At 43.0% G+C, this 24,717-nt stretch overlaps 1 protein-coding gene across 3 annotated transcripts in view; it reads left to right on the top strand.

Annotated features, from left to right (window-relative positions):
• The first annotated feature begins 440 nt into the window (after window positions 1-440).
• pik3ap1 (phosphoinositide-3-kinase adaptor protein 1) overlaps window positions 441-24,717 on the top strand; it is a 102,087-nt gene continuing 77,810 nt past the window's right edge. Inside the window, exons 1-2 of one of the 3 annotated variants that reach the window (XM_072582947.1) lie at window positions 441-758; window positions 10,629-11,030. In XM_072582947.1, coding sequence (XP_072439048.1) covers window positions 737-758; window positions 10,629-11,030 — 424 coding nt within the window. In that variant the 5' untranslated portion in view covers window positions 441-736. The remainder of the gene's footprint in view (window positions 759-10,628; window positions 11,031-24,717) is intronic. The other 2 variants (XM_072582948.1, XM_072582946.1) reach the window with 2 other exon arrangements.

The raw sequence follows: 24,717 nt of genomic DNA, 5'->3' as shown, positions 1-24,717 counted from the left end.
TCTGAGGTTGTGTTGTTACTGGGACTGGGCTGGTGAGGGACATTGTAATGTTCGGAGTGAGAGTATGGGGATATCTGAGCATGTGTTGTTTCTGGGACTGGGCTCATGACGGACAGTGTAATATTCCAAGTGTGAATAAGGATATCTGAGGCTGCGTTGTTCCTGGGACTGGGCTGGTGAGGGGACAGTGTAATATTCGGAATGTGAGTATGGGGATATTTGAGGCTGTGTTGTTATTGGGTCTGGGCTGGTGAGGGGCCAGTGTAATATTCGGAGTGAGAGTATGAGGATATCTGACCATGTGTTGTTTCTGAGACTGGGCTGCTGATGGCCAGTGTAATATTCGGAGTGTGATTACGAGGATATTTGTGGCTGTGTTATTACTGGGACTGGGCTGGTGAGGGGACAGTGTAATATTCGGAGTGTGATTACGAGGATATTTGTGGCTGTGTTATTACTGGGACTGGGCTGGTGAGGGGACAGTGTAATATTCGGAGTATGAGGAAGTGAGACAGCGCTTGAGCAGAGCAGCAGGAAACTGGGAGCGGTGCTGAGCTGGGGCTTGAACCTGACCGTGCTCCGGCGGGGAGCCGGACTCCGGAGCTGTGCCTGACCTGAAGGGGCTGACCGGGTTGGAATCCCGGGATCCGAACCGTCTGGAGCGGATTGTGGGTGTGAGGGCGGTACCCGAGGCTGTGATGCCCAGGAGAGGACGGCGGCACTGAGTCAGGAAACCATGTCCGCGGCGGCAGCAGCAGGTAAACAGCGGACCCCTTGGCCTCTCCCATCCCACAGTCTGTCCAAACTTCCCGCTCTACCCTCATGAGGACACTTAGCAAGAAACACCAGTCACCCTTCTCTTCCTCAGTAATACTCCCGGGTCCGCACCACGCTCCAAATAACTTTTCATTCTCTGAAGTTAACCGGCCTCTTCGTGACCTTCAAATCCGCCGAGCGAGCCACAGAGTCCTGTCAAACTTTTTTTTTGTTTTAACAGAACTGGCCGAAAGAGATCCTGGATTATTCCCTTGACGTTTAAATCAATTCCGTTTAAATTTTTACCAAGTGAACGGAGATGGGGCAAAGTGGAAAATGATTTCTTTTGACTTTAATGTAGTGGTCGGGATTGTATGGGGTGATTATTCTGAAGCCCCCTGTTTGAATACCCTCCACCAGCCGTGACTATTCGAGACCCCTCTTCCCGAGGGGTGTTTGCGTGAAGCGGGAATGTGGGGGTCAACCTGGCCGACACTGTAGAAAGACTGAGGGCAGTTGCTGAATTATCCCTTCCCTAGCAGTACATCGCAGCTTATTTAAAATTTCTGTTACATTAAACGGATCAGAGTATCAGAGAATGGGGGTATTTTTCACCCCATTCCCACTGCTGTTGCCCCCCCCCCCTTATCTCGCCCTGCTCCCTGTTCATCCATGGGATCGCGCTGTGTACATTTCAAAGGTTAAACTCACTTTCACTGGATTTTTGTTTGGGGCAGGACGTGCTGAGTGTGCCTTAGAATTCCCATTCCCGGGAATATTCAGCTGGTGCTGGACTTTGATAATTGCTATCCCGGCACTATTTGGAACTCTCTCTCCAGCCCCCTTACAAAAACAGTGAATGGGAGAACATCCCCTTCCACTCCTGAAATCCTTCACCCCACGTGGAAAATCGCTGATGTTTTTTTTAAAAAGAGAATTCAACGCAAAATGCTGTAAACACAGGACAGATCCGAACATTGGTGTCAAAAACATACCTTTCCATATTTCCGATACGCTAGATTAGATTAGATTCCTACAATATGTTCCTCCAGGAATATCTGGTGCACCATTAGCTTCCCCTCGTTACCACGTCCCCGAATTGATTTTGTCAATATGAATTACAATTTTGTGACAACTTTTGTGTGGCACAGTGGTAGTGTCCCTACCTCTGAGCCGAGGGTGGGGGCTGGGCTCAAGTCCATTTGATCTAGAGTTGTGCCATAACATGACCAAGCAAGTTAATTACAACTAACTTTTCCTTAAAATATACATCAGTAATGGCAGCTTCATTTTGCTTGAGAAAAGCAAATATAATTGTAGATTGTAATTGTTCATTTTTCACAAGATTTCTCCTGAAGGAGATTCGAATTGTAACATGTAATTGGCGTTAAATGATGTTATGCGATGTGTTCCTGTCAGCTTTAGATGATTTAATGTGCACTTTATACAATCAATAATTATTGTGATAGAATGGGCTGGTTTAAATTAGGTTCCATGATGTTATTAACTGATTTATAGTTTTATAATTGTGTTTGGATTTGTGAAACTATCATCTAAACTGAATGAGGAATGTAAGGAAATTCTTGGAAAGACTATAATGGAAATACACGGAAATCAGTTTGTCTGTTTGTCTGTCTTTGTGCATATCAGTGGATGTCGAATTTTCAGTCTTACATCTGAAGGTTGGTTGTTTGCTGATGGATTCTAATGAGTTGTTACTTCCATTTTTTTGCCATTTGTCTTTACCAGCAAATCTTGCCACTGCAGCCTAATTCTCCTGATAATTGTACTGGCCTTGCCGTTTGTCAGCAGGTTTTGATTACAGGAGCCAACATCATAGAACAAGGCTATTTGGCCCATCGTGATTTTTTTTGAGAGCTATAAAGTGTCTCCCTCCATTCTACCCCCATCTTTCCCAAAGATGAACAAATGATTCTCCATAATGAAGGAAGACCTCTGATAAAAGCGAAACAAAGATAATGGTGTAACATTATCAGTGTAACATTGATGGCTGTTCGTCCAACTGGCGGAAGGTTTTTGTGGGGTCACTGTTGCTTTTCCTGATACATAAATGACAAAGACTTTGATTGAAGGCACCATTTCAGCACTTGCAGATGATATGACACATAGATGGATTGTTAATGATGACCAGGATAGTATCGACCCGCAAAAACACCTCAGCAGATGCAACAGGCAGACAGGTGGCAAATGAAAAAGAATCAAGTGATTTATTTTGATAGGAAGAACCTGGCCACACAATATCCAATAATAGGTGCAATTCCAAAGGGGCAGGGTGTATATGAGTCATTGAAAGTGACAGGATAGTTTGAGAGAGAGACATATATATAAGCATGCAGTATGTAACAATGCAAGAAGGTGGTTCACCCTAACTTTATTAAGGGCACTTTGTTTTTATTTGTTCACTGGATGTGGGTATCATTGTTTGAGCCAGAATTTATTGCCCAACCCATAATGCCCAGAAGGCAAATTAGAGCGAAGCACATTGCTGTGGGCCTGGAATCACATGTAGGCCAGACCAGGTAAGGATGACAGATTTCCTTCCCTGAAGGGTTTTTGTGGACCAGATGGGTTTTTACAGCAATTGAAACAAAAAACAGAAACTGCTGGAAAATCTCAATTGCTTTGGTAGCATCTGCGGAGAGAAATTTCTGTTTTTGATTCAGATTTCCAGCATCTGCAGTTCTTTCTTTTTTTTGCAACAATTGACAGTGGTCATCGTTATACTAGCTGTTTATTTCAGTTGATATTGAATTCCACTGTGGGATTTGAGCCTAGAACATTGTCCTGAGGTTCTGAATTGCTAATTCAGTGATATTAGATCAAAGCCACCATCTCCCACTTAGGGATAGACAGGCAGCATATGATGGCCTAGTTAGTGATACCTGCACCTCTTGAAATAATAATAAAAAGAAGAATATAGAATACAAGAGCTGGGAGTATGATGAACTTGTATGAAACACTGGTCTCTTTTCAACTGGAGTGTTGCATCCAGCTCTGGATGCCTCATGTTCGGGAGGATGTGAAAGTCTTAGGGAGAGTGCAAAAAAAGGTTAAAGGGAATGGTTCCACGGATGACCAACTTTATAGTAGATAGTTTAGTGGGGAAGAGCGAAGATTTAATAGAGATCAGAATCATGAAGGACCTGGACAGGATATGTAGGGAAAATATGTTCCCATTGGTTAAAAGATCAGAAATAATAGAGCAGAGAATTCAGGTGATTGGTACAAGAAGCAATGGTGACAGAAGAGGAATTTTATCATGCAGTGCATGCTTTGGGTCTGGAATGCACTGCCAGAGAATGTGGTGGGAGCAGGTTCAATCAACACTTTCATAAAGGAATTTGACAAGTTATTTGAAAAGGAGCAATATGAGGGGTTATAGGGAGAAGAATGGCACGAAATGAAATTCTCATTGGAACGGCTGGTGCAGACACAATGGGCCAAATGGCCTCCTCCTATGCTGTAACTATTCAGTCTCTCTGTGATCTGGCAACAGCTATGGCGAGATAAGCAGAATTACAGTTTTAGGTCAACGACCTTTCATTAGAACTGACTGTCAGCTTTTATACAAACAGAAAGCAGCGGGTCTGCAGACAGTCGAAGGACAAACCTGATGAGATAAAAGGCAGGGGTGAGCAAGTGATAGAAGGAATGACTGCAGTAAAAGCAGATGGTACTTGGGTGAGAGAGAAAAGGAAAAACTGGGTCAAGAGGAGATACGCATGGCAACAACAGAATATCAGAGTGGGAAGGAAGCTGAGAAAACCCAACAAAAAAGAGAAAGTCAACCTGAGTATGGGATAGAGCAGGAGAAAGTAGGTGCGCAACATCCTCCTAGCCGGGTACTGCTAGAGAAAGACCAAGCACTCGGCCAGACTCCCCCACCCAACAGTAACCATCCCTTACCACCTCCAGAAGCCCTGAGATAGCCATCCTCCATCAACCAAAGCTGCTGTTTCGGAAGCAACAAACAGGGCTCAAGTTGTTAAACTTAGTGAGAATCCCAGAAGCCTGGAGAGTGGAATGTGCTGTTCCTTGAACTTGCAGCATGAACATCACTGGAAAATTGTAGGACAACTATGGACAGAGATGTCCAAGAAAGATGGAGTGGGATGGAGATTTAAAGTGATCATAAAACAGGAAGTACTGTATGTATGTGGGGTGTCTACCCAGTGTGTACATTTTTACTGTTTTCTTACCTTAATCTGTATTTCAGCAGTTGGGCTTGCATGATAACATACAACAGAACATGTCAGTTTGAGCAGATTCATCACAAAAACTCTCCAGTGAAATATTTTCACATCTGATCAGGACAAGACCATTGATGTTTGTTCTGGAATCAATCAGTGGTTTTCCTGAAATCCACTCAGGAAGCAGGCAGCTTGTAGTTCAGTAAATAAAAATAAACTCTCCCCTGATTTTTTTTGTCTTTGAATACCTGATAAATGGGACTCAACTGAATTAATGATTCTGATAGAGATGCATTAAGTAACTGGATTCCAGTACTGACTTTTACAAAGTTGAAACAGGGTTGATTGATTTGTGAATGGTTTTAAACAAGGTTAACATTGCGCATTCTATTAAAAGAACGACAATCTTGGTCAGGAAGGTATCCATATCAGAGAAATTGCAGTTTATAAATGGTTCAGCTGTGGCTGGTTTTGGGGAGATGTATAGAGAGAGTATGGCTACATTGGAAATAATGTTGCAACCTTCACTGGCTAAAAGCTTTCCCACACATTATTTAGATAACAAACCTTGTGCTGTGGAAGGATTGGTCATAACACAAGATCTGAACTGTCAGCCTTTGCAATACCTGTTTGGATTAATGTGCCTGCAAGTGCTGGCTGGCTGTATGGGAATTGTGTTGAATTCTACGAGCATGCTAATAGGGACCTTTAATACTGCAGAAATAACTTTAAAGAAAGACTGAGTATTTATGTTGTGTCTTTTGTTGCCATAGGCTGTCGCAAAATGCCTTGGAGCCAATGAAATAGTTTTGAAGTGGAGTCACTGTTGGATTGTACATGATCCCAAAAACTGTGATGGGGCTGTAGCCAGTTACTGTGTCTAGGTTTAGGGATAAACATTAGCTAGGGAACCAGGGAGAACATCCAAGAATAATGCCTTGGGATGTTTTATATCCATCAGGATAAGAGGGCACATGGAACCTCTGTTTAGTGAAGATTGCACTAGGAGGGTCAGCCTGGATTTGAACTCAGTTGCGAGAGGGGTACTTGAACCCAGGACCTTTTGATGCAAAGGGTAGGCTTATGTTATTGTCATTGAATAGATGGAACACCAATTGATGAAAAGAATCAGCATAGGATCATAGGGACAGGAGAAGGCCATTTTGGCCTGTCAAGCCTGCTCCATCAGTTGTAGGGCAGAACAGTGGTTAGCACTGCTGCCTCACAGCACCAGGGACCTGGGTTCGATTCCAGCCTCTGGTAACTGACTGTGTGGAGTTTGCACATTCTCCCTGTGTCTGTGTGGGTTTCCTCCCACAATCCAAAGATGTGCAGGTCAGGTGAATTAGCCGTGCTAAATTGACAATTGTGTTAGGTGCATTAGTCAGGGGTAAATATACGGTAGAGGTGGGGGATGGGTCTGGATGGGTTACTTTTTGGAGGGTCAGTGTGGACTTGTTGGGCCGAAGGGCCTGTTTCTGTACTGTAGGTAACCTAATCTAATTTTAATATGATCATAACTAATTGAACACCTTTTACCCATTCCATCCTCAAAACCCTTTATACTATTGACAATCAGATATCTATCAGCATTTACTTTAAATATATACAGTGACTGAGCTTCCACAGCTCTCTGTGGGAGAAAATTCCAAAGATTTACCAAGCCTGGAGTACAAAGAAATCTCCTCATTGAAGTTCTAAAGCACAGTCCTTATTTGTAAAGCGTACCCCCTGGTTTTAGACTCTTCAGCTAGGGGAAATGTCTTACTGGTATTCACCCTGTCTATCCCTTTAAGTGTTTTGTAGGTTTCAATGAGATCAGCTCTTATTTTTGCAGAATACAGGCCCCAGTTTGCCCAGTCTCCCTTTCTAGGGCAGTCCTGATATCCAAGGAACAAATCTGGCTCAATTTTCACTCAGGGAATTTCAGTATTCCTTTTTCTCCATGATCCCTCCTGTTGTTGTGGTTACAGGGTTCCATGGTGACCTTAACATCGGTGTTAAGGGAGGTGCCTGCCAGACAAGGGGAAACCTGAATGAGAATCTGTTATCTCTCAACATCAGATGTGCAGGTTAGGGTGGATTGGCCATGCCAAATTGCCCATAGTGCTAGGTGCATTAGTCAGAGGGAAATGGGTCTGGGTAGGTTACTCTTCGGACGGTCAGTGTGGACTTGTTGGGCCGAAGGGCCTGTTTCCACACTGTAGGGAATCTAGTCTAATCAGCCTGCAGGATAACTGGCGACTGTGACAAACGATTTGACAAAACAATGCTGTGTGTTGCTTTTGTACTTACCAAAGCGAGGATCGTGAGAGTGGTAGAGGCAGAAACATTCATTCATAACATCTAAAAAGTATTTAGAAGCACACTTGCGATGCCAAGGTACACAAGGCTATGGGCCGAATGTTGGAAAATAGGATTCATAAAGTTAGGTAGTTGTTTTTGACTGGTGCAGATGTGATGGCCTTTTTCTGTGCTGTAGCTCTCTATTGATTCTCTGACTGTTTGTTAGTAAATACAATGCAGACATTGTTAACATTAGGCTGTTGCAAATCGGGTACAGTACATTTAAACAGACCGTCTGTGTGGTTGTGTAAACATCAATTTCATGTCAGAAGTTCACTCTGTACAGAAGTTTCTATTTCCCACTTCAGCCCTCAGCAGGGTTGGAAGATGAGGAGGTGGTGCTGAGCCCACTCACACATGGCACCCACAGAGGGTTTAAATCCCGAGGGCCACAGTCACATGCCCCTCATTCGGGTCAAAAGAGATACTTCAAAAAGTTTAGAAATCCCTATGGGACTTTGCATTTTATTCTTATCATTAACATCTCTGTGAAAAATGAAAGCACAAGATGCAACACTGAAAATCAGGAACTAATTAACTAATATAACTCTGTCAGCAGTTCTGTTGAAATTGTTGTTGGAAAAATTCATGTTAAAAAAAAATACTTCAGTTTGAATCAAAATGCATCCCATATACAGCTGAATGTCCCATCATTCAGCATTCTGAGCAGCCATCAGAATGGTTACATTTCCCAGCATTCTCTGCATAATGGGAGATGACGACCTCGTAGTATTATCGCTAGACTATTAAGTCAGACATTTTTGAAAATGTTCAGATGGTTGGCGTTTGTATCCAATAAAAATCTCGAATTAAGACTATAATGTTGACTATGAAACCATTGTCAATTATCAGGAAAAGCCCATCACTAATGCCCTCAAGGGAAGGGAACTGCCATCCTTACCTAGTCTGAGCTACATGTGACCGCAGACCCACAGCAATATAGTAGACACCTTTGGGTGGTTAGGGATGGGTAATAAATTCTGGCCTGGCCAGTGACACCCACAACCATGAATGAATAAAAGATAAGATCTTCGCCTTGAACCCTTCAGTACTTAACATGGAATTATTACCAAATTGATTATATTAATTGTAACAGGAGCTATGACGCTCAAGGTTGAGTGGTTTTGCAGCTTTCTTTTATGTCTGTGATCATTAGTTAAGCAGTCATTACTGCTGGTCTTCCTAATGTTGAAATGCTCAGTAGTCATTGAAAATAGTGGAATAAAACCCCATTACCTGATTGCTGTTTCAGGCTAGTGCTCAATGAGTCAAGTAATTTAAACCATTCCGTCAATAATTTAATTAAAAAAGTGACAACATTCAAATTGAAATAGAGGTCAAATTTTACTCTAATTTTTGGAGGTCAATTTTCAATTTACCTATTTTGACAATGTGAGCTGTTTGCTGGATGGTGCTGGGTGTTGCGCATCCTGCTACGTGATTGTTTGGTGCATGTGAGGCTAAATGGTCAAGATTCAGAAAGTTCGATGATCACATAACTGCACAGTCTGATCCCATCCTCATCCAGCATAGACACCTGTGCACCTTCCAGCACCAGGATCCCAGGTTCGATTCCAACCTCAGGTGATTGTCTGTGTGGAGTTTGCACATTCTCCCCATGTCTGCGTGAGTTTCCTTCGGGTGCTCTGGTTTCCTCCCACAGTCCAAAGATGTGCAGGTCAGGTGAATTGGCCATACTAAATTGCCCATGGTGTTAGGTGCATTAGTCAGAGGGAAATGGGTCTGGGTGGGTTGCTCTATGGAGGGTCGGTGTGGACTTGTTGGGCCGAAGGGCCTGTTTCCACACTGTAGGGAATCTAATCTAATCTAAAACAAATCCAGCAAAGACCATCACACTGTGTGGTCTTCCTAGCAGAGATCATAACACTGTGTGGTTTTCCCAGCAGAGACCTTCATATTATGTGTGGTCCTCTAACAGAGACTATCATTCTGTGCTCCTTCCAGTAGACACCACAATTGACTATTGGCTGTTTTCCCTAGAGTGTCGGAGGCTGAGGGTGATCTTTATAGAGGTTTACAAAATCATGAGGGGCATGGATAGGATGAATAGTGTTTGTCTTTCCTCCAGGGTAGGGATGTCCAAAACTAGGGGGCATAGGTCTAAGGTGAGAGAGGAAAGATATAAAAATTACCTGAGGGGCAACTTTATCTTGCAGAAGATGGTGCGCATGTGGAATGAGCTGCCAGAAAAAGTGGTGGAGGCTGGGATAATTACAACATTTAAAAGGCATCTGGTTGGGTATATGAATAGAAAGAGTTTAGAGGGATATGGGTTGAATGTTGGCAAATGGGATTAGATTAATTTAAGATATGTGGTCAGCATAGATGAGTTGGACCGAAGGGACTGTTTCCGTGCTGTACATCTCTATGACTCTATGATTGTGGTTCTGAACACAACATTTGGCTTATTTACACTTCTCTGAAGCAGAAACGCTGAGGATTAATCTGGTGCTCTTATTTCACCTTGCCTGAGGTCAAACACCTCACAGCAGTCTAAGGATAGAGTCTGCCATTGGAAACAGGGATGAGATTTTCAAAGCCAAGTTTGTTGTTAAGCTGGAAATCAATATCAGGCAGTGAATGTAGGACAGCTAGATGTGTAGAACATGGAGCAAGACATGACATAAGTGGCACAATTGTGTAAAATCTGTTTCTACAGAGGATAGAATATGGAAGGTAAAGCAGGTCTATATTAAAATAGTCTAGAAGTTACAAATGAGAGTGAGAGTTCCAGATGAGCTGAGGCAGGTGAGGACTTGAAAGAGGGTGAGTGAGAAGTAGTGGTGAAGAGTATCATTGACGTTCAGGTGTAAACAGACCTTTTTGGATGATGTTATTGAGGTACTGTAGATGAGAAATTGGTGGGGTTCCAAGATAGGGTTTCCAGAGGGTATAGTGCTGGATTGGGAAGAGAAGCCAGTACAGGTGATTCCCTGGCTATAACTGGAAAAATAAGGCTTGAACTGGACTGGCACAATCCCATTCTCTAACTGGTTTGAGAGATGTTAAAGTTGGGGGTCATCGTCAGCCATATCAGAGGCTGGATTTGGTTTCCTTCTGCCACAGGCACTGAATCTAGTCAATGGATCTCACATCAAAATGGAATGGGGCTCTGTTATGATACTCCTTACCTCCAATGGAGGGAATTTCCACCGTTTCCATTTGGAGCATGGAAGCTATGCATATACCTCCTTGAAGGAATGTAGCCTCATTGTCTTCTTAGGAATATTGAATCAGGCTGAAAATGAAAGATTTTGTCATGAAATTATTAATAATGTTTAATTTCTCTTCAAGGAAACAAGGCCAGATCTGAGGTGACAATTCTTTCTGGAGAGGATGCGAATGAGTGGAGTGTTTACCTGGACAGTTTGCTCGCATCAACCTTTAATGTTCTGCCCTACACAGTAAGCAAGAACACTTTGTTTTCAAACCGGGATTACAGTCAGTTTAGGAGATGTAAGTGTCTCTTGGTTCTACTATCACCGCAGCTTGTGGAGTTGTTGGCACTACCCCAGGTAGAGCAGGGGCTGCAGAGGGCACTGTACCCTGGACACAAAGTCGTCCTGCTGTTTTGTGGAGTGACAGAAACGACAGAACTACAGAACTTGTTCAGAGACTGGAAGAACTGGAAACAAGTATCATGTGACGATGAGCCAACTGTTTTCATCTCTGCTGTGGAAGAGTCCATCAATGAGAGTAAGTTTCAAAAATGAAATTAACTGGTCTCTTTTTACAAAAGCAACATTTGTAATGAAGTTGCCTTACCCTTTGTGATACTTCAACAAACAGCACCATAAACTTTGAGTACGTTATGCATAGAATTAGCAACACCTATGTTAACTTGTTTATATTTTGCTTGGACATATTTAGAATTTTTAAAATAAATGTATTCTGTCTGAGATGTGAGCATCACTGGCAAAACCAGCATTAGTTCTTAATCTCTAATGGCCCTTAAACTGAAGGGCTTGCTCAGCCATTTCAGAGGGCAGTTAAGAGACAATCACATTGCCATGGGTCTGGATTCCAATGTCAGCCAGTGTGGCTAAGGATGGCAGGTTTCTATCCCTGAAGGACATTACTGAACCAGATGAGTTTTGTGACAATCGATGATTGTTTCATGGTCACCATCACTGAGAATAGCTTTCTATTCTGAACTTTTTAAATCCAATTTAAGTTCTGCCAGCTACATTAGTCTTGCCCTCTGTATTAGCAGTCCAGTGACATTACCACTACATGACCATCCTGCATATCCCCGGGACTAAAATACAATGGGATTACAGTTAAGCCATACTGTAGAAAGCTCTGGTTCGTCTACAGCTGGTGCACTATGTTAAGTTCTGGTCTTCAGATCTTAAGAAGGGTGTTTGGTGCTTGGTTTAGTGTTTGGTGTGAGTGCAAGATGGACATTACCAAATCAAAGCCTGAATTTGAAAAGTTAGATTGTGAGGAGTGATTATACAGCTGGGGTTTTACCTCCCTGATTTGAGATGTTGAAGAAATTATTCAAAATTTGTGAGTTGTTATGGGAGCAGATAGATAGGTATATATGAAGAAATATTTCTGCTGGTTTTGGAGTCAAAGACAAAGCTTTATTTTCTAAATAAAAAAGTACATCCTCTAGACCACTCAGAAGTGAAATTAGGAAATGTTTCTGCAGGAAAAGGGTGGGAAATGTTTAGAAATCTTTTCTGCAAATCGATGTTACATCAATTCTTCATCTAAACTCAAAAATCTTGGATGGTGTCAGCTGCATAATCACTCCTCACAATCTAACTTTTCAAATTCAGGGTTTTATTTGGTAATGTCCATCTTGCACTCACACCAAACACTATATGCCCTTCTTAAGGCTATGTAACTGGCACACCATCCACAAGCATCCACTCCCTCTACCATGACCTGCAACATCCCATCCAAGCCACCCACCATCCTGACTTGGAAATAGTTCATGGCCCCTACATGTATCATTGGGTCAAATTCCTGGAACTCCCCCACCCCCAATAATGACATGGAAGGTGTATCTATGGATTTATCTATAACCCAAAGATTGGAGCTCACTTTCACTAGGTTGAAATTTGGAATGGTCAATAAATGTTGGACTAGCCAGCTTTGCCCATTCTCATTGAAAGAATTTCTTCAAAATACTGAATAAACCACGAGAAAGCTAACCTTTGCAAACTGCCAGACTTGTGAAGCCCAGACCCTGTGACCTCAGCTGTATATGAAGTAAGTATGAATAGAAGGTGTGTTGCTGATACTTCATGGCCCATTTAACCAGGATCACTTGCTGTGAGTGTCCCAACTACTCCCCAAATATGGACTGCTCCCATTGCAATTTTAATGGAATTTTAATACTCTCGGACAACCAGATGAAGTCCCTTGATCTAGTGTTAAATATAGAAAATAGGAGCAGGAGTAAGTTATTTTGCCCTTTGAGCTTGCTCTGTCATTTAATCTGATCATGGCTGATTCATTAACCCCGCTCCCATTTTCTTCCCATACTCATTGATTCCTTTAACCCTAAGAACAACTAACTCCTTGTAAACATTCAATGTTTGACCTCAACATCTTTCTGTGTTTTGTGGCATATGCTCAAACATTTCCAAGACTGGTCTATAATTTGAGATTTTGATTGTACACAAAATGTTTGTGGATCAGCCACATTTATCACAACATCCCAGACAGTTGCTGATGACGGGTGTTATAAATTCAGAAAGAAATTTCCAGGACCTTGGAGAGAGTGCATGGGAGATCTTCCAGAGAGGTATCAAGGAAAAGGGTGTTCAGATGGGGAGACTGGACAAGCTGGTGTTGTGTTCCTTAAGATTAATGGGAAATTGAATAGTGGTCTTCAAGATTATCAGGGATTTGCATAAAGTGAAATAAATTCAGCAACTTTCATTTATTTAACTCCTTTAATGTAATAAATGCTCCAAAGTTGACCATAGGGGCATTAACAAAAAACTAGTCATTGAGCCACATAGGAAATATCAGGGAAGATAAACAAAAACTTAGTCAAAATGGTAGATCTGAAGGAGTGTCTTTAAAGTGTTAAGTGTGAGGCAGAGAGGTTTAGAGAGGTTCTGTCCTCTGTGGCTAAAGGCACAGAATCTCATGGTGGAGTGACGATAACTGAGATTGTAGAAGAGGCCAGAGTTATAGGAGGGCAGCCATTTTAGGAGATAGTGGAACTGGAAGAGATTACAGTGATATGGAGAGGAAGCTGGTGGTCGAGAAGCCATTGTGTGGGGGGGGGGAGGGGGCGGAATTTGGAAACAAGAATGAGAATTTTAACACTAATAAATTGCTTAACCAGAAGTCAGCGTAGGTTGTTGAGCACAGGTAGTGATGGGACTTGGTTTGAGATTAGGAAATGGGCAGCGGAGCTATGGCTCAGTTTGTGGAGCGATGTCAGATGGGAGTGTGTGAACATCGCTGAGCCTAGAGGTAACCAAAAAAAGTGTGTAAAGGTTTCAGCAGCAGATGAGCTGAGGCAGGACAGGGTCAGATGACATGAGGAAATAGTCTTTGTGATGTTACATGTATGTGGTCGGAAGCTTACCTCAATCTCAAATACAACATCGATGTTGTCAAGGATTCAGTTCAGTCTCAATTAGCAGCCTATGAGAAGAAGTGAGTGTATGGACAAGGTGTTTGTCGTGAAGACCCAACACTCAGACAAGAGGCCATCTCTGCTCATCCAGTCATGCGCACTGCTTCAGCAGAAAGAAGATGGATTGGAAAAGATGATCATGAGATAGAGCTGGCTGTTAGCTGGCTGATGGAGAGCTTATGCTTGAAACGTCGACTTTCCTGCTGCTCGGTTGCTGCCTGACCGGCTGTACTTTTCCAGCACCACACTCTTCGACTCTGGCTTTTACCAGCGTATATGTAGACACTGGACTTTCTGAAGATGTCACTGAGGTGCAGCTGTAGATTGAAATGGGAGGCTGGGGCAGGGCAAGGTTAGCTCCTTAGCATAACAGTGCAGAAATGAGAAGAGATGCTCAGCTCCCATTGGGTTCTTGTGAGCAGAATCAGATAAATATGATGCTCCCTAGCTGAATGAAGGTGGACAGCTGTTGGGCACAGTGGCATGGTCATTGTGACAAAGGCAGCAGACTGATTAAAGAGGCTTGACAGTTATGTTGGATGTAATTTGATATTTACAGAAAAACCGTTTCTGTGGTTTCAGTACAATGGCAGGGGCAATAGCCTGGATTGGAGGGTCTCAAACGTGGAGTTCCATGAATAATGAACACAGATTTTAGAGGTGACCACATGATTCAGAGATTTGGGTGAGGAATGGAAGGTTGGAGTTGGAAGGTTAGAGTTGTGGAGAGTTCTGCCCTGGAGTTTGGAAGTCCAGGGTGGTGCTGTATCTGAACCCTGATGCCATCACATGTCTATTGGAGTGGGAAAGCCCACGGTCAACCTTGCTGCCAATAGAAACCCTTAAGTCGCCGACTGGGGACCATTGACTGCTGCATCCCTGCCCCTGCTGGAATTGAACAAGCTGCAATGCTACATGGGGACATGACAGACTAAACAGCACAAGCACCTGGTGTGAGGGAGGACAGAGGTCCCTTTGATGAGAGGCAGTCAATGCCTGAATGAGAGACCTCAGGCAGAGAGAGTGTTTGTTCTTTGTGGAAGAGGGAGCCGCCCCTTCAGCTTTGCTTTTGACTTCTCCATCCTCCTTGTGCTAGACTCCACCATTAATCACCCAGGGTCCATGGCAATCCTGTGTGACCATCTAACAGCAGCCATGGCCTTTTGCACTGGTACTGCTGACCACTGGTCACTGGATAGTGGGGGAGGGTCTCTCATCCTTGGGGTATTGCCAGTGATGTTTCCAGTGCCTGACCAGCATGTGATTGAGTGCGCCTCATTTGGATCAGTCACTCAAACTGGTATTACTATTTATAGGCACTGGATTTGGATTGATGTTGGTTCAGGGTATGCTAAGTTTGACTGTGTTGAACACATACAAATTAGGAGCAGGAGCAACCCAGCAAGCCTGGAATGTGACCTAGTAGTATTATCAGAGACCCAGGTAATGTTGTGCGGATCAGGGTTTGAATCCTGCCATGGCATAGCATATAGTGGATTTGAATTCAATAAAAATCTGGAATTAAGAGTTATGAATCAACATGATGGCTCAGTGGTCAGCAGTGAGGCCTCACTGTGCCCGGGTTTGATTCCAGCCTCGGGTGACTGTCTGTGTGGAGTTTGCACGTTCTCCCATGTGTCTGCATGGGTTTCTTCCGAGTGCTCTGGTTTCCTCCCACAGTCCAAAGATGTGCAGCTTAGGTGGATAGGCCATGCTAAATTGCCCATAGTGTTTAGGGATACGTGGGTTAGGTGCATTAGTTATGGATAAATGGAGGGGAATGGGTCTGGGTGGGTTACTCTTCGGAGGGTTGGTGTGGACCTGTTCCCACGCTGTAGGGATTCTATGATTGTCAGAAAAAACCTATCTGGTTCACTATCGTCTTATAGGGAAGGAATTGTCATCCTTACCTGGTCTGGCCTGCGTGAGAGTCTAGACCCACAACAAGGTGGTTGATTCTTAATTGCCCTCAGGTAGCTAGGGAAAGATAATAAATTCTGCTCCCACCTGCGACGTCCTCATCCTGTGCATGTGCTGATCTGATTCCTCCATGTTTCTGCCCAGCCCAGATTGCCAGTTGTCAATGGGGAAGGAGGGGACAGTACAATCATCTCTGGTTTGTAACCCCTCTGTTAGTTGGTTATGGGGGTCACAGTCTATAAAGCTTCTCTTTCTCCAAGTGGATGGATGAAGAGAAAAAGGAATCCCTCTATGAACCAGGGGGATTGGTAGGAGAATAGGGAAATGACAGTAAAAACAGAAAACTCACTGCAGAAACTCAACTGGTCTGGCAGCATCTGTGGAGAAAGAGAAAGAGCGAACATTTCAAATCCAATTGAACTCAAAACATTAACTCTGTTTCTCTGTCTCCATGGATACTGTCAGACATGCTGAATTTCTCCAGCACTTTCTGTTTGATTTCAGATCTCCAGCATCCAAAGTATTTTGATTTTTTTTTGAGATAGAGAAAGGAGGCTTAGCTGGTTAATCAACTGCAAAAGTTAACTTAAATTCACCATATCTCACTCTCTGAATCTTAGTCTTCACAGTGAAGTTACCAAATAGAATTTTTAGAGTTCATTTTGAGGACTCTGGGTTAAATTAATCAGGGGTTGCTGATCAGCCCCTAAAGATCTGAGATTTAAGGTCTGTTGTGTGATTAGGAAAGTTATCTTGAAAAGATAATACTAGAAGTTACAATGGGATTCACTTCCCAAAACCATCATGGATCAAAACCACAATGTACTAAATGAGTATTCATTTAGACTCATATCCCCCTTCAAAAACTGAAGCTTACAGGAGAATTAACTGGATAGAACCAAAGTCTGTCTTTGATAGCTTATCAAAACTCTGTATCAAGTGAGGTGTAAAAAACAGAAAGGTGTGTCTTATTCAGAACAGACTTAATGATACTGTCAACAAAATACAGAACAGAAAGGTTGTGAGCAAAGCAGAGAGATAAATTAGGAACTAGAGTCAGAAAAAGCTTATGGATAGCTGTAAATATGAGGAATGTGCAAATATTTCGTTGAATTTAACACAGCAGAAAGACCCATTAAACTCACACCAGAGTAGACTTAAGATTCAACAAACTACACAATTGATAGCTTTCATCTTTCAGAGGACAGAGGCAGTCTGTGCTGCAGGTTCCGTTGCTGTGACAGCCATGAATTGTAGAATTCCTGCAATGCAGAAAGAGGCCATTTGGCCCATTAAATCTGCACTAACCCTTTGAAAAGCATCCCACCCAGACCCAACCCCATTCCCATAACCCATTAGTACTGTGACTAATCCATCTAGCCTGCATATGGCTGGACAGTACAGACAACTTAGCACGGCCAACTCACCGAACCTACACATCTTTAGCTGGTGGGAGGAAACCAATGTAGATATGGGGAGAACGTGCAAACTCCACACAGTCACCCAAATCCTTGGTGTTGCGCAGCAGCAGTGGTAACCATTAAGCCACTGTACCCTCACCATGTATCTGAAGATTTCAGGCTGATGAGCGTCATATTTTCCTCTGAATCACATAACATGGAGTGAAGGTTCCCACAACTAGAGTGACCACTTAGCCAAGGGGGTGAGGCCAATCTAAGAGCTACAACCGAGCGAAAGCAGAGAACAGTGGTGGACAGGCAAGGATGTGAAATTTGGCAAATATGGAAAGTTTTTGTGGGTTTTGAAATTAAGTAGTGCAGAGCTCACCAGAAATGCGAGGCATTTTGTCTGTGCAGAACACACTTCTCTCTAAGCCGACCACAATTTCAGTTAGTGAGATATAAATTGGACAGCTTTTGAAAGAGGAAGCCTATGTTACACAGGATATGTTGAGCTGCTGACTCTTAACTGATGTTACAGACACACACTAAAATAACATCACAAAAAGATACACAAGTGCTAACTGTGGCCAAAAATACCCAGATCTTTGTCAAGCACATCTGCATCTTAAATGCAAATTTATACTCATACGAAAAAGAGAGGGGGGCATTCTGTGAATGAGCTATAGGTCTGGTTCTGTTTTCAAACTGCTTCAAGGTTTGTGGCAGTTATATTTGGGGAAGTTTTCTTCCACCACTGTATATAAGCAGTGCTGTAACTCTTTAGTACATTCTGAATTTATAAAATGTCGAAAGCCTTTGTCACTTTGAAGTGATGATACGGTTGGCAGCACTCCTGAAATCTCCAGGAATTAATAATTAATCTCTGCCTCTCAGCAGCAAGCAACTATGATGGAAAAGAACAAGGAGCATGAATTTTTTTCTTCTTTTTTTCACCATTTTCTTGCTCTGCTTTCCTTTGTTAGTTATAAAATTACAGGAGATGGGAAATAGGGTTAGGGTTAGGGGAGATGAATAATGATTAGATTAGAATACTTACAGTGTGGAAACAGGCCCTTCGGCCCAACAAGTTCACACCGACCCTCCGAAGAGTAACCCACCCAGACCCATTCCCCTACATTTACCCCTTCACCTAACATTATGAGCAATTTAGCATGGCTAATCCACCTAACCTGCACATTTTGGACTGTGGGAATGAAACCGGAGCACCTGGAAGAATCCCACACAGACACAGGGAGAATGTGCAAACTCCACAGAGACAGTTGTCTGAGGTGGGAATTGAACCCGGGTCTCTGGCGCTGTGAGACAGCAGTGCTAACCACTGTGCCACACAATTCACTTACCAATTGACTGTGGGAAGAATAGACAATGATAGAAGTATCTAAATGTGATAAAACATTCCAGAATATGCTCAGTCAGAGTTGGAAAAGTGGTGCCACCTTATCATGCATTCAGAAATATGCACATTACCACGATGGGAATGAGGGAGCCAATCATCAACAGTGCTATCAAGAGACCCTTCTTCAGTAATAATCTGTTCACTCACTGATACTCAGCTTGGATTCCACCAGGGTCTCTCAGCTTCTTCACTTATTACATGCTTTTCTCAAACAAGGATGAAAGAGTTGAATTCTAGAGGTGAGGTAAAAGTGCAACTTTTGACATCAAGGCCACATTTTACCAAGTTTTGCATCAAGTCAAAACGAGTCAAAAGAAAATTGGCAAAAGGAATGGGGAAATCTGGTAGCACATAGGACGACAGTGTGGCTGTTGAGGGTCAGTCACCTCAGCTCCAGGACATCTCTGCAGGAGTTCCTCAGGGTAATTCCTCAGCCCAATCATCTTCAGCTGTTTCATCGACATGTTCCCTCCATCATTAATGCGGAAGTTTGGTTTTTGCCAATGATTGCATGATGTTCAACACCATTCGTAACTCCTCACACACTGAAACAAACTATGTTTATCTGCATCAGGATTTGGACAACTCCAGCTTTGGGCTGAAAATAACATTCATGTCACACAAATGTCAGGCAATGACCAGTTCCAACAAGAGACAATCAAATCATTGCTCCTGGATATTCAAAGTTTTACCATCACTGAACCCTACTATCAAATTCTTGTAAGTTGCCATTGACCTGAAACTGAACTTGACTAGCTGTATAAGTACTATGGTAACAAAAGCAAGTCAGCAGTGAGTAACTAACCTCCTAACTCTCCACAGTCTGTCCATCATCTACAAGGCAAAAGTCAAAAATGTGTGGAAAACTCCTTGCTTGCCTTCATGAGTACAGCTGCAGCAACACTCCAAAAGTTCAAAGTATCCTGTTTGATTGGAACCACATCCACAAACATTAACTGTCTCCACTACTGACACTCTGTAGCAGCAGTGTGTACCACCTACAAAATGCACAACACACCGTGGCTCCTTAAACTGTACCTTCCAATCCTGTGACCGCTTTCATTTAGAAGGACAAAAGCAGCAGATACATGGGAATACCACCACCTTCAAGTCCCCCTCTAAGCCTTCCACCATAATGACTTGGAAATATTTCATCGTTCTTTCAAAGTTGTCGGATCAAAGTACTGATACTCCTAAGAGCACTGTGGGTCTAACCCACATCAAATGGACGAGTTCAAGAAAGCAGTTCACCACTGCAAGGATGGTTAGGACTGGGAAATAGATCCTTGTCTAGCCAGTTGTACCCAAGTCCCATGAATAAATAAACTAAAAACTTACTTTTAAAAAGGACCTTTAGCACAGAAAGCCATACCATTGTGCATTACAGAACCATAAGACAAAATTGGATATCACGCTAACCTAAAGCATGTTTAAAAAGATAGGTTTTCAAAGAACAAGAGAGAGGCAGAGTAGTTTATATGCCAGAAATGGGAGTGTCTAAAATGAATATATAACACATAACATAACATGTATTAATTCAGGAATAGGGATCTCCTTCATAGTTTTGTATCTGTTCAGATCCTTTGTTTGTTTTGAAGCAACTGGATCTGATAAGTAAAATACACAGGTAACATGCTGGCAAGTCCCTGATTTATTCTCCAGCCTGTGCTAAGATTGTTGCTTCCAGTAAAGGAAGTGATTGAAATGAGACACTTGGCTTTGGGCAGGGGGGAAGCAGAGACTCTGCCTGCTATCTGGTGACCCAACCCAACAGTAGACCGTGTCAAAGTTGGGTAAAGTGGTTGTGAAATAATAGCTTACATTATTAACCTTGGCATAGTGGGAGAACTCTCATTTTGAGTCCAAGGGTTCTGGGTTCTGGGTTCAAAGTCCCATGCCAGGATGGTGAGCATGTTATCACCACAAATGCTTCAGTTCAGTATTAAAGAAGTGCCACACTATCAAAGGTGCCATTCTTAGTGTGAGATGTTAAACTGGAGGTCCTATAACCTCTGCTCTGTTTGTCCTGAGATATCAGAGTTCTACATTCTATATTTTAGAATGTTCTAAGTTAGTGAAATGCATGATAAAGATGTAACTGTTTTCAGCACTCACAATGAGACCACATTTGTGACCAAATTTGTGAGGGACTATCCCCAGTGAAATTTCCCATCCGCAAGATGGGGAGAAAACTGAGGAATCCCCAGGTCAACTTTACTTAGACAGTGACACAGAGTGGGATGACCCTCACTATAGAATCAGAGCTGAGTCATTGAAATGAAAGTTTCCTCATAAAAGTCACAAGTAAGCAATTCCGTCGGCTCCGAGCTTGCCCCTGAAAAAAGATCAACTCTGCAATATTTTTGGAGAAGTATGCATTGAGCAACAGGCAAATTTTCAAACGGGTGTTTGTGAATGAACGGGAAGGCTCTCTATTATTGGAAAACTTCATTCTGGGCACCAAAATTTAAAAAAAGAGCTGGATTAAGCCTTGAGCACCAAAAAGGTCTGGAGTCCCTCCTATTTCTTACCACACCCAAACCACTGAAGCACAAAGTCAATACACAACATGTCCCTGTCGGAGCTATTACTCATCCAGTCACAGATCCAGAGCAATCTGCCAGTCTGTACCTTTTCCAACAATTTTATCTGTCTCTCTACACGTCTCTTCATTTGTATCAGACAATCATACAGCAGAGGAGGCCACTTGGCCCATTGTGCCTGCCAACTCTTTGAAAGAGCTAACCAATTAGTCTCATTCCCTTGCTCTTTCTCCACAGCCCTATAAATTTCTCTTTCTGAATTATTTATTTTATTCCCTATTCACATTTAACATTGAATATGCTGCTGCTGTCTTTTCAGATGCCATGTTGGTGAACTTCTTCTGCTCTCCCTCTCTCAGGCCTTGTTACATTCATATGATCTTGATTCCACCACTGCACTCCACCACCGCTCTCCATGCCCCCACTTATTCCTCTATTGTCAGTAAAATGGTACAAGGCAAAAATAGAAAATAGAAGCTGCTATACATTACATCCCCATTTTAAACTGAAAACAGGAAGTGTAGGCCAGGCATAGAGGATCCATGTTCAACAAGAAATGAAAATTGCCTTCAAGGTCCACACCCAGCAACTGCCAAGACTGTGTACTCACTGAACATCCACACCCCAAATACCTCATCCTTACAATGATTACCAGAACCCCTAACATCGCTTTAAAATGTATGCATTTTTGGTTAGGCCACCTATAGAACACTGCGTTCGTTTCCTGGCCATCTCATTATGGGAAGGATTGCATTTGGGAACACTGCGTCTGTACAAGATGCTGGTGAGACCATATCGGGAGTGCAGTGAGCAGTTTTGGTCCCTTTATTTAAGGAAAGATACTATTTCATTGGAGACAGTTCAGAGAAGGTTCGCGGGTTTGGAGGTTATGAACAAAGGTTAAACAGGTTGGAACTCTGCTCACTGGAGTCAAGAAGAAGGAGAGGTGATTGCACTGAAACATGTAGGATTCTGAAGGAGCTTGACAGAGTAAATGCTAAGGTGATGTTTCCTCTGTTGGGAGAGTCTAGAACCATGACGCATCGTCTCAGAATAAAGGGGCATCAATTTAAGACTGAGATGAGGAGGAATTCTTTCTTTGAGGGTTGAGAGTCTTTGGATTTGTCAGAGAGAGCTTTGGGGGCAGGGCTCTTGTGTACATTGAAGGCTCAGATCAATTTGGCTCTTGATCAGACAGGGAATTCAAGGTTATGGGGAAAGACTAGCAAAGTGGATGTGAGGAATTTCAGATCAGCCATGATTCTGTTGAATGGATGAGCATGCCCAATGGTCTAAATAGCCTACTCCTGTTCCTATTTATTATGGAGAGAGTGCAAAGGAGATTTATTAGAATGTTGTCTGGGCTGGAGGGTCTGAGCTATGAGGAACGATTGGATAGGCTGGAGTTATCTTCCTTAGAGTAGTGAAGGTTGACAGAGGATCTGATAGAGGTGTATAAGAATATGAGGGGCATGGACTGAGTGGATAGCACTTTTTACATTAGTCAGTACTAGGAGGCACTGGTTTGAGATAAGATGTAGAAGATTAAGAGGGAGGTTAGGCAGAAATATTTTCACCCAGAGGATGGTAGAAGTCTGGAGAATCAGAATCTACAGCACCATGTGCTGTGTATACAAGAGAGGGTAGGAAGGAGAGTGGTACTGTCACTGGACTAGTAATCTAGAGTAATGTGTGGGACAATTAGTTCAAATGACAAAGCACTCGCTTCATATGTGCAAGGTAATGGGATCAATACCCACAAAAGTGATGTTCTTGTGGTCCAGTGGTGGTGTCCCTACCTCTTTTTTTTTGTATTCTTTTACAGGACATGGACAATGCTGGCTAGGCCAGTACTTATTGTCTATCCCTAACTGCCCAGAGGGCAGTCAAGAACCAATCACATTGCTCTGGTTTTGAGTCATATGTAGGCCAGACCAGGTGAGGATGGCAGTTTCTTTACCAAAGGACATTGGGGAACTAGGTGGGTTTTTCCGATAATTGGCAATGGATTTGTGGTCATCGTTCGACTCTTAATCCCAGATTTTTATTGAATTCAACTTCTACCATCTGCTGGGACATTACCTGGGTCTCTGGATTAATACTCTCATGATCATACCACTAGGCCACTGCCTCTGGACCAGGAAGTCTGGATGAAAATCGCAGAGGTGTGTCGCAGCATCTCTGAATAGGTTGATTCACATTATCTACAAGAAACGTGTAAAGTTATTGATTCATATCAGCCCAGAGGTCTAGGTAAGAGATGCCCAATCTCGCTGTCGTGCTTAGCCAACAGTGGACCTCTCGCCCTCCTTTTTTGGAAACTTTTATTGAGCTTTATTGAACCGTGTACAAATCTAAATGTGGAACGGTCGGACTGAGATCGAAAGGACAAGGTATAAGTGGTCAGCCACAGTGAGCTCATGGTCTCGCTTGTAGACAGAACTGAGATGTTCAGTTGAGCACTTGCTTCCCACACCTTATCTAAGCGTTTTCACTCACCAACACTTTGCCTTGTCTCAGCAGCTTTCAGTTTCGTTTCTGCATCAGAAGGTTCTAGATCCTAGCTTTGCTGCAAAGGCTACAGCACCTAAGCCAGGTTGACCTTCTTACTGCAGCAGTCTTAGAGGTTTGGGTCACACTTTAAACTAGGGCCCTGTCTGCCCTCTCAGTTGGACGGGAAAGATGCCAATACACTATGAGAGGTTGAGCAAAGAGGAGGCCTGTGACCAGTGAAGTACCACAAGGATCGGTGCTGGGCCCTCTACCTTTTGTCATTTACATAAGTGATTTGGATACGAGCATAAGAGGTACAGTTAGTAAGTTTGCAGATGACACCAAAATTGGAGGTGTAGTGGACAGCGAAGAGGGTTACCTCAGATTACAATAGGATCTGGACCAGATGGGCCAATGGGCTGAGAAGTGGCAGATGGAGTTTAATTCAGATAAATGTGAGGTGCTGCATTTTGGGAAAGCAAATCTTAGCAGGTCCTAGGGAGTGTTGCTGAACAAAGAGACCTTGGAGTGCAGGTTCATAGCTCCTTGAAAGTAGTGTCGCAGGTAGATAGGATAGTGAAGAAGGCGTTTAGTATGCTTTCCTTTATTGGTCAGAGTACTGAGTACAGGAGTTGGGAGGTCATGTTGTGGCTATACAGGACATTAGTTAGGCCACTGTTGGAATATTGCGTGCAATTCTGGTCTCCTTCCTATTGGAAAGATGTTGTGAAACTTGAAAAGGTTCAGAAAAGATTTACAAGAATGTTGCCAGGGTTCGAGGATCTGAGCTACAAGGAGAGGCTGAACAGGCTGGGGCTGTTTTCCCTGGAGCTTCGGAGGCTGAGGGGTGACCTTCTAGAGGTTTACAAAATTATGAGGGGCATGAATAGGATAAATGGACAAAGTCTTTTCCCTGGGGTTGAGGAGTCCAGAACTAGAGGGCATAGGTTTAGGGTGAGAGGGGAAAGATATAAAAGAGACCTAAAGGGCAACCTTT

Source organism: Chiloscyllium punctatum, chromosome 13, assembly GCF_047496795.1.
Source record: "Chiloscyllium punctatum isolate Juve2018m chromosome 13, sChiPun1.3, whole genome shotgun sequence".
Taxonomy (NCBI): domain Eukaryota; kingdom Metazoa; phylum Chordata; class Chondrichthyes; order Orectolobiformes; family Hemiscylliidae; genus Chiloscyllium; species Chiloscyllium punctatum.
The sequence above is the reverse complement of the archived record's forward strand: the minus strand, read 5'-3'. Positions and strand labels throughout refer to the sequence as shown.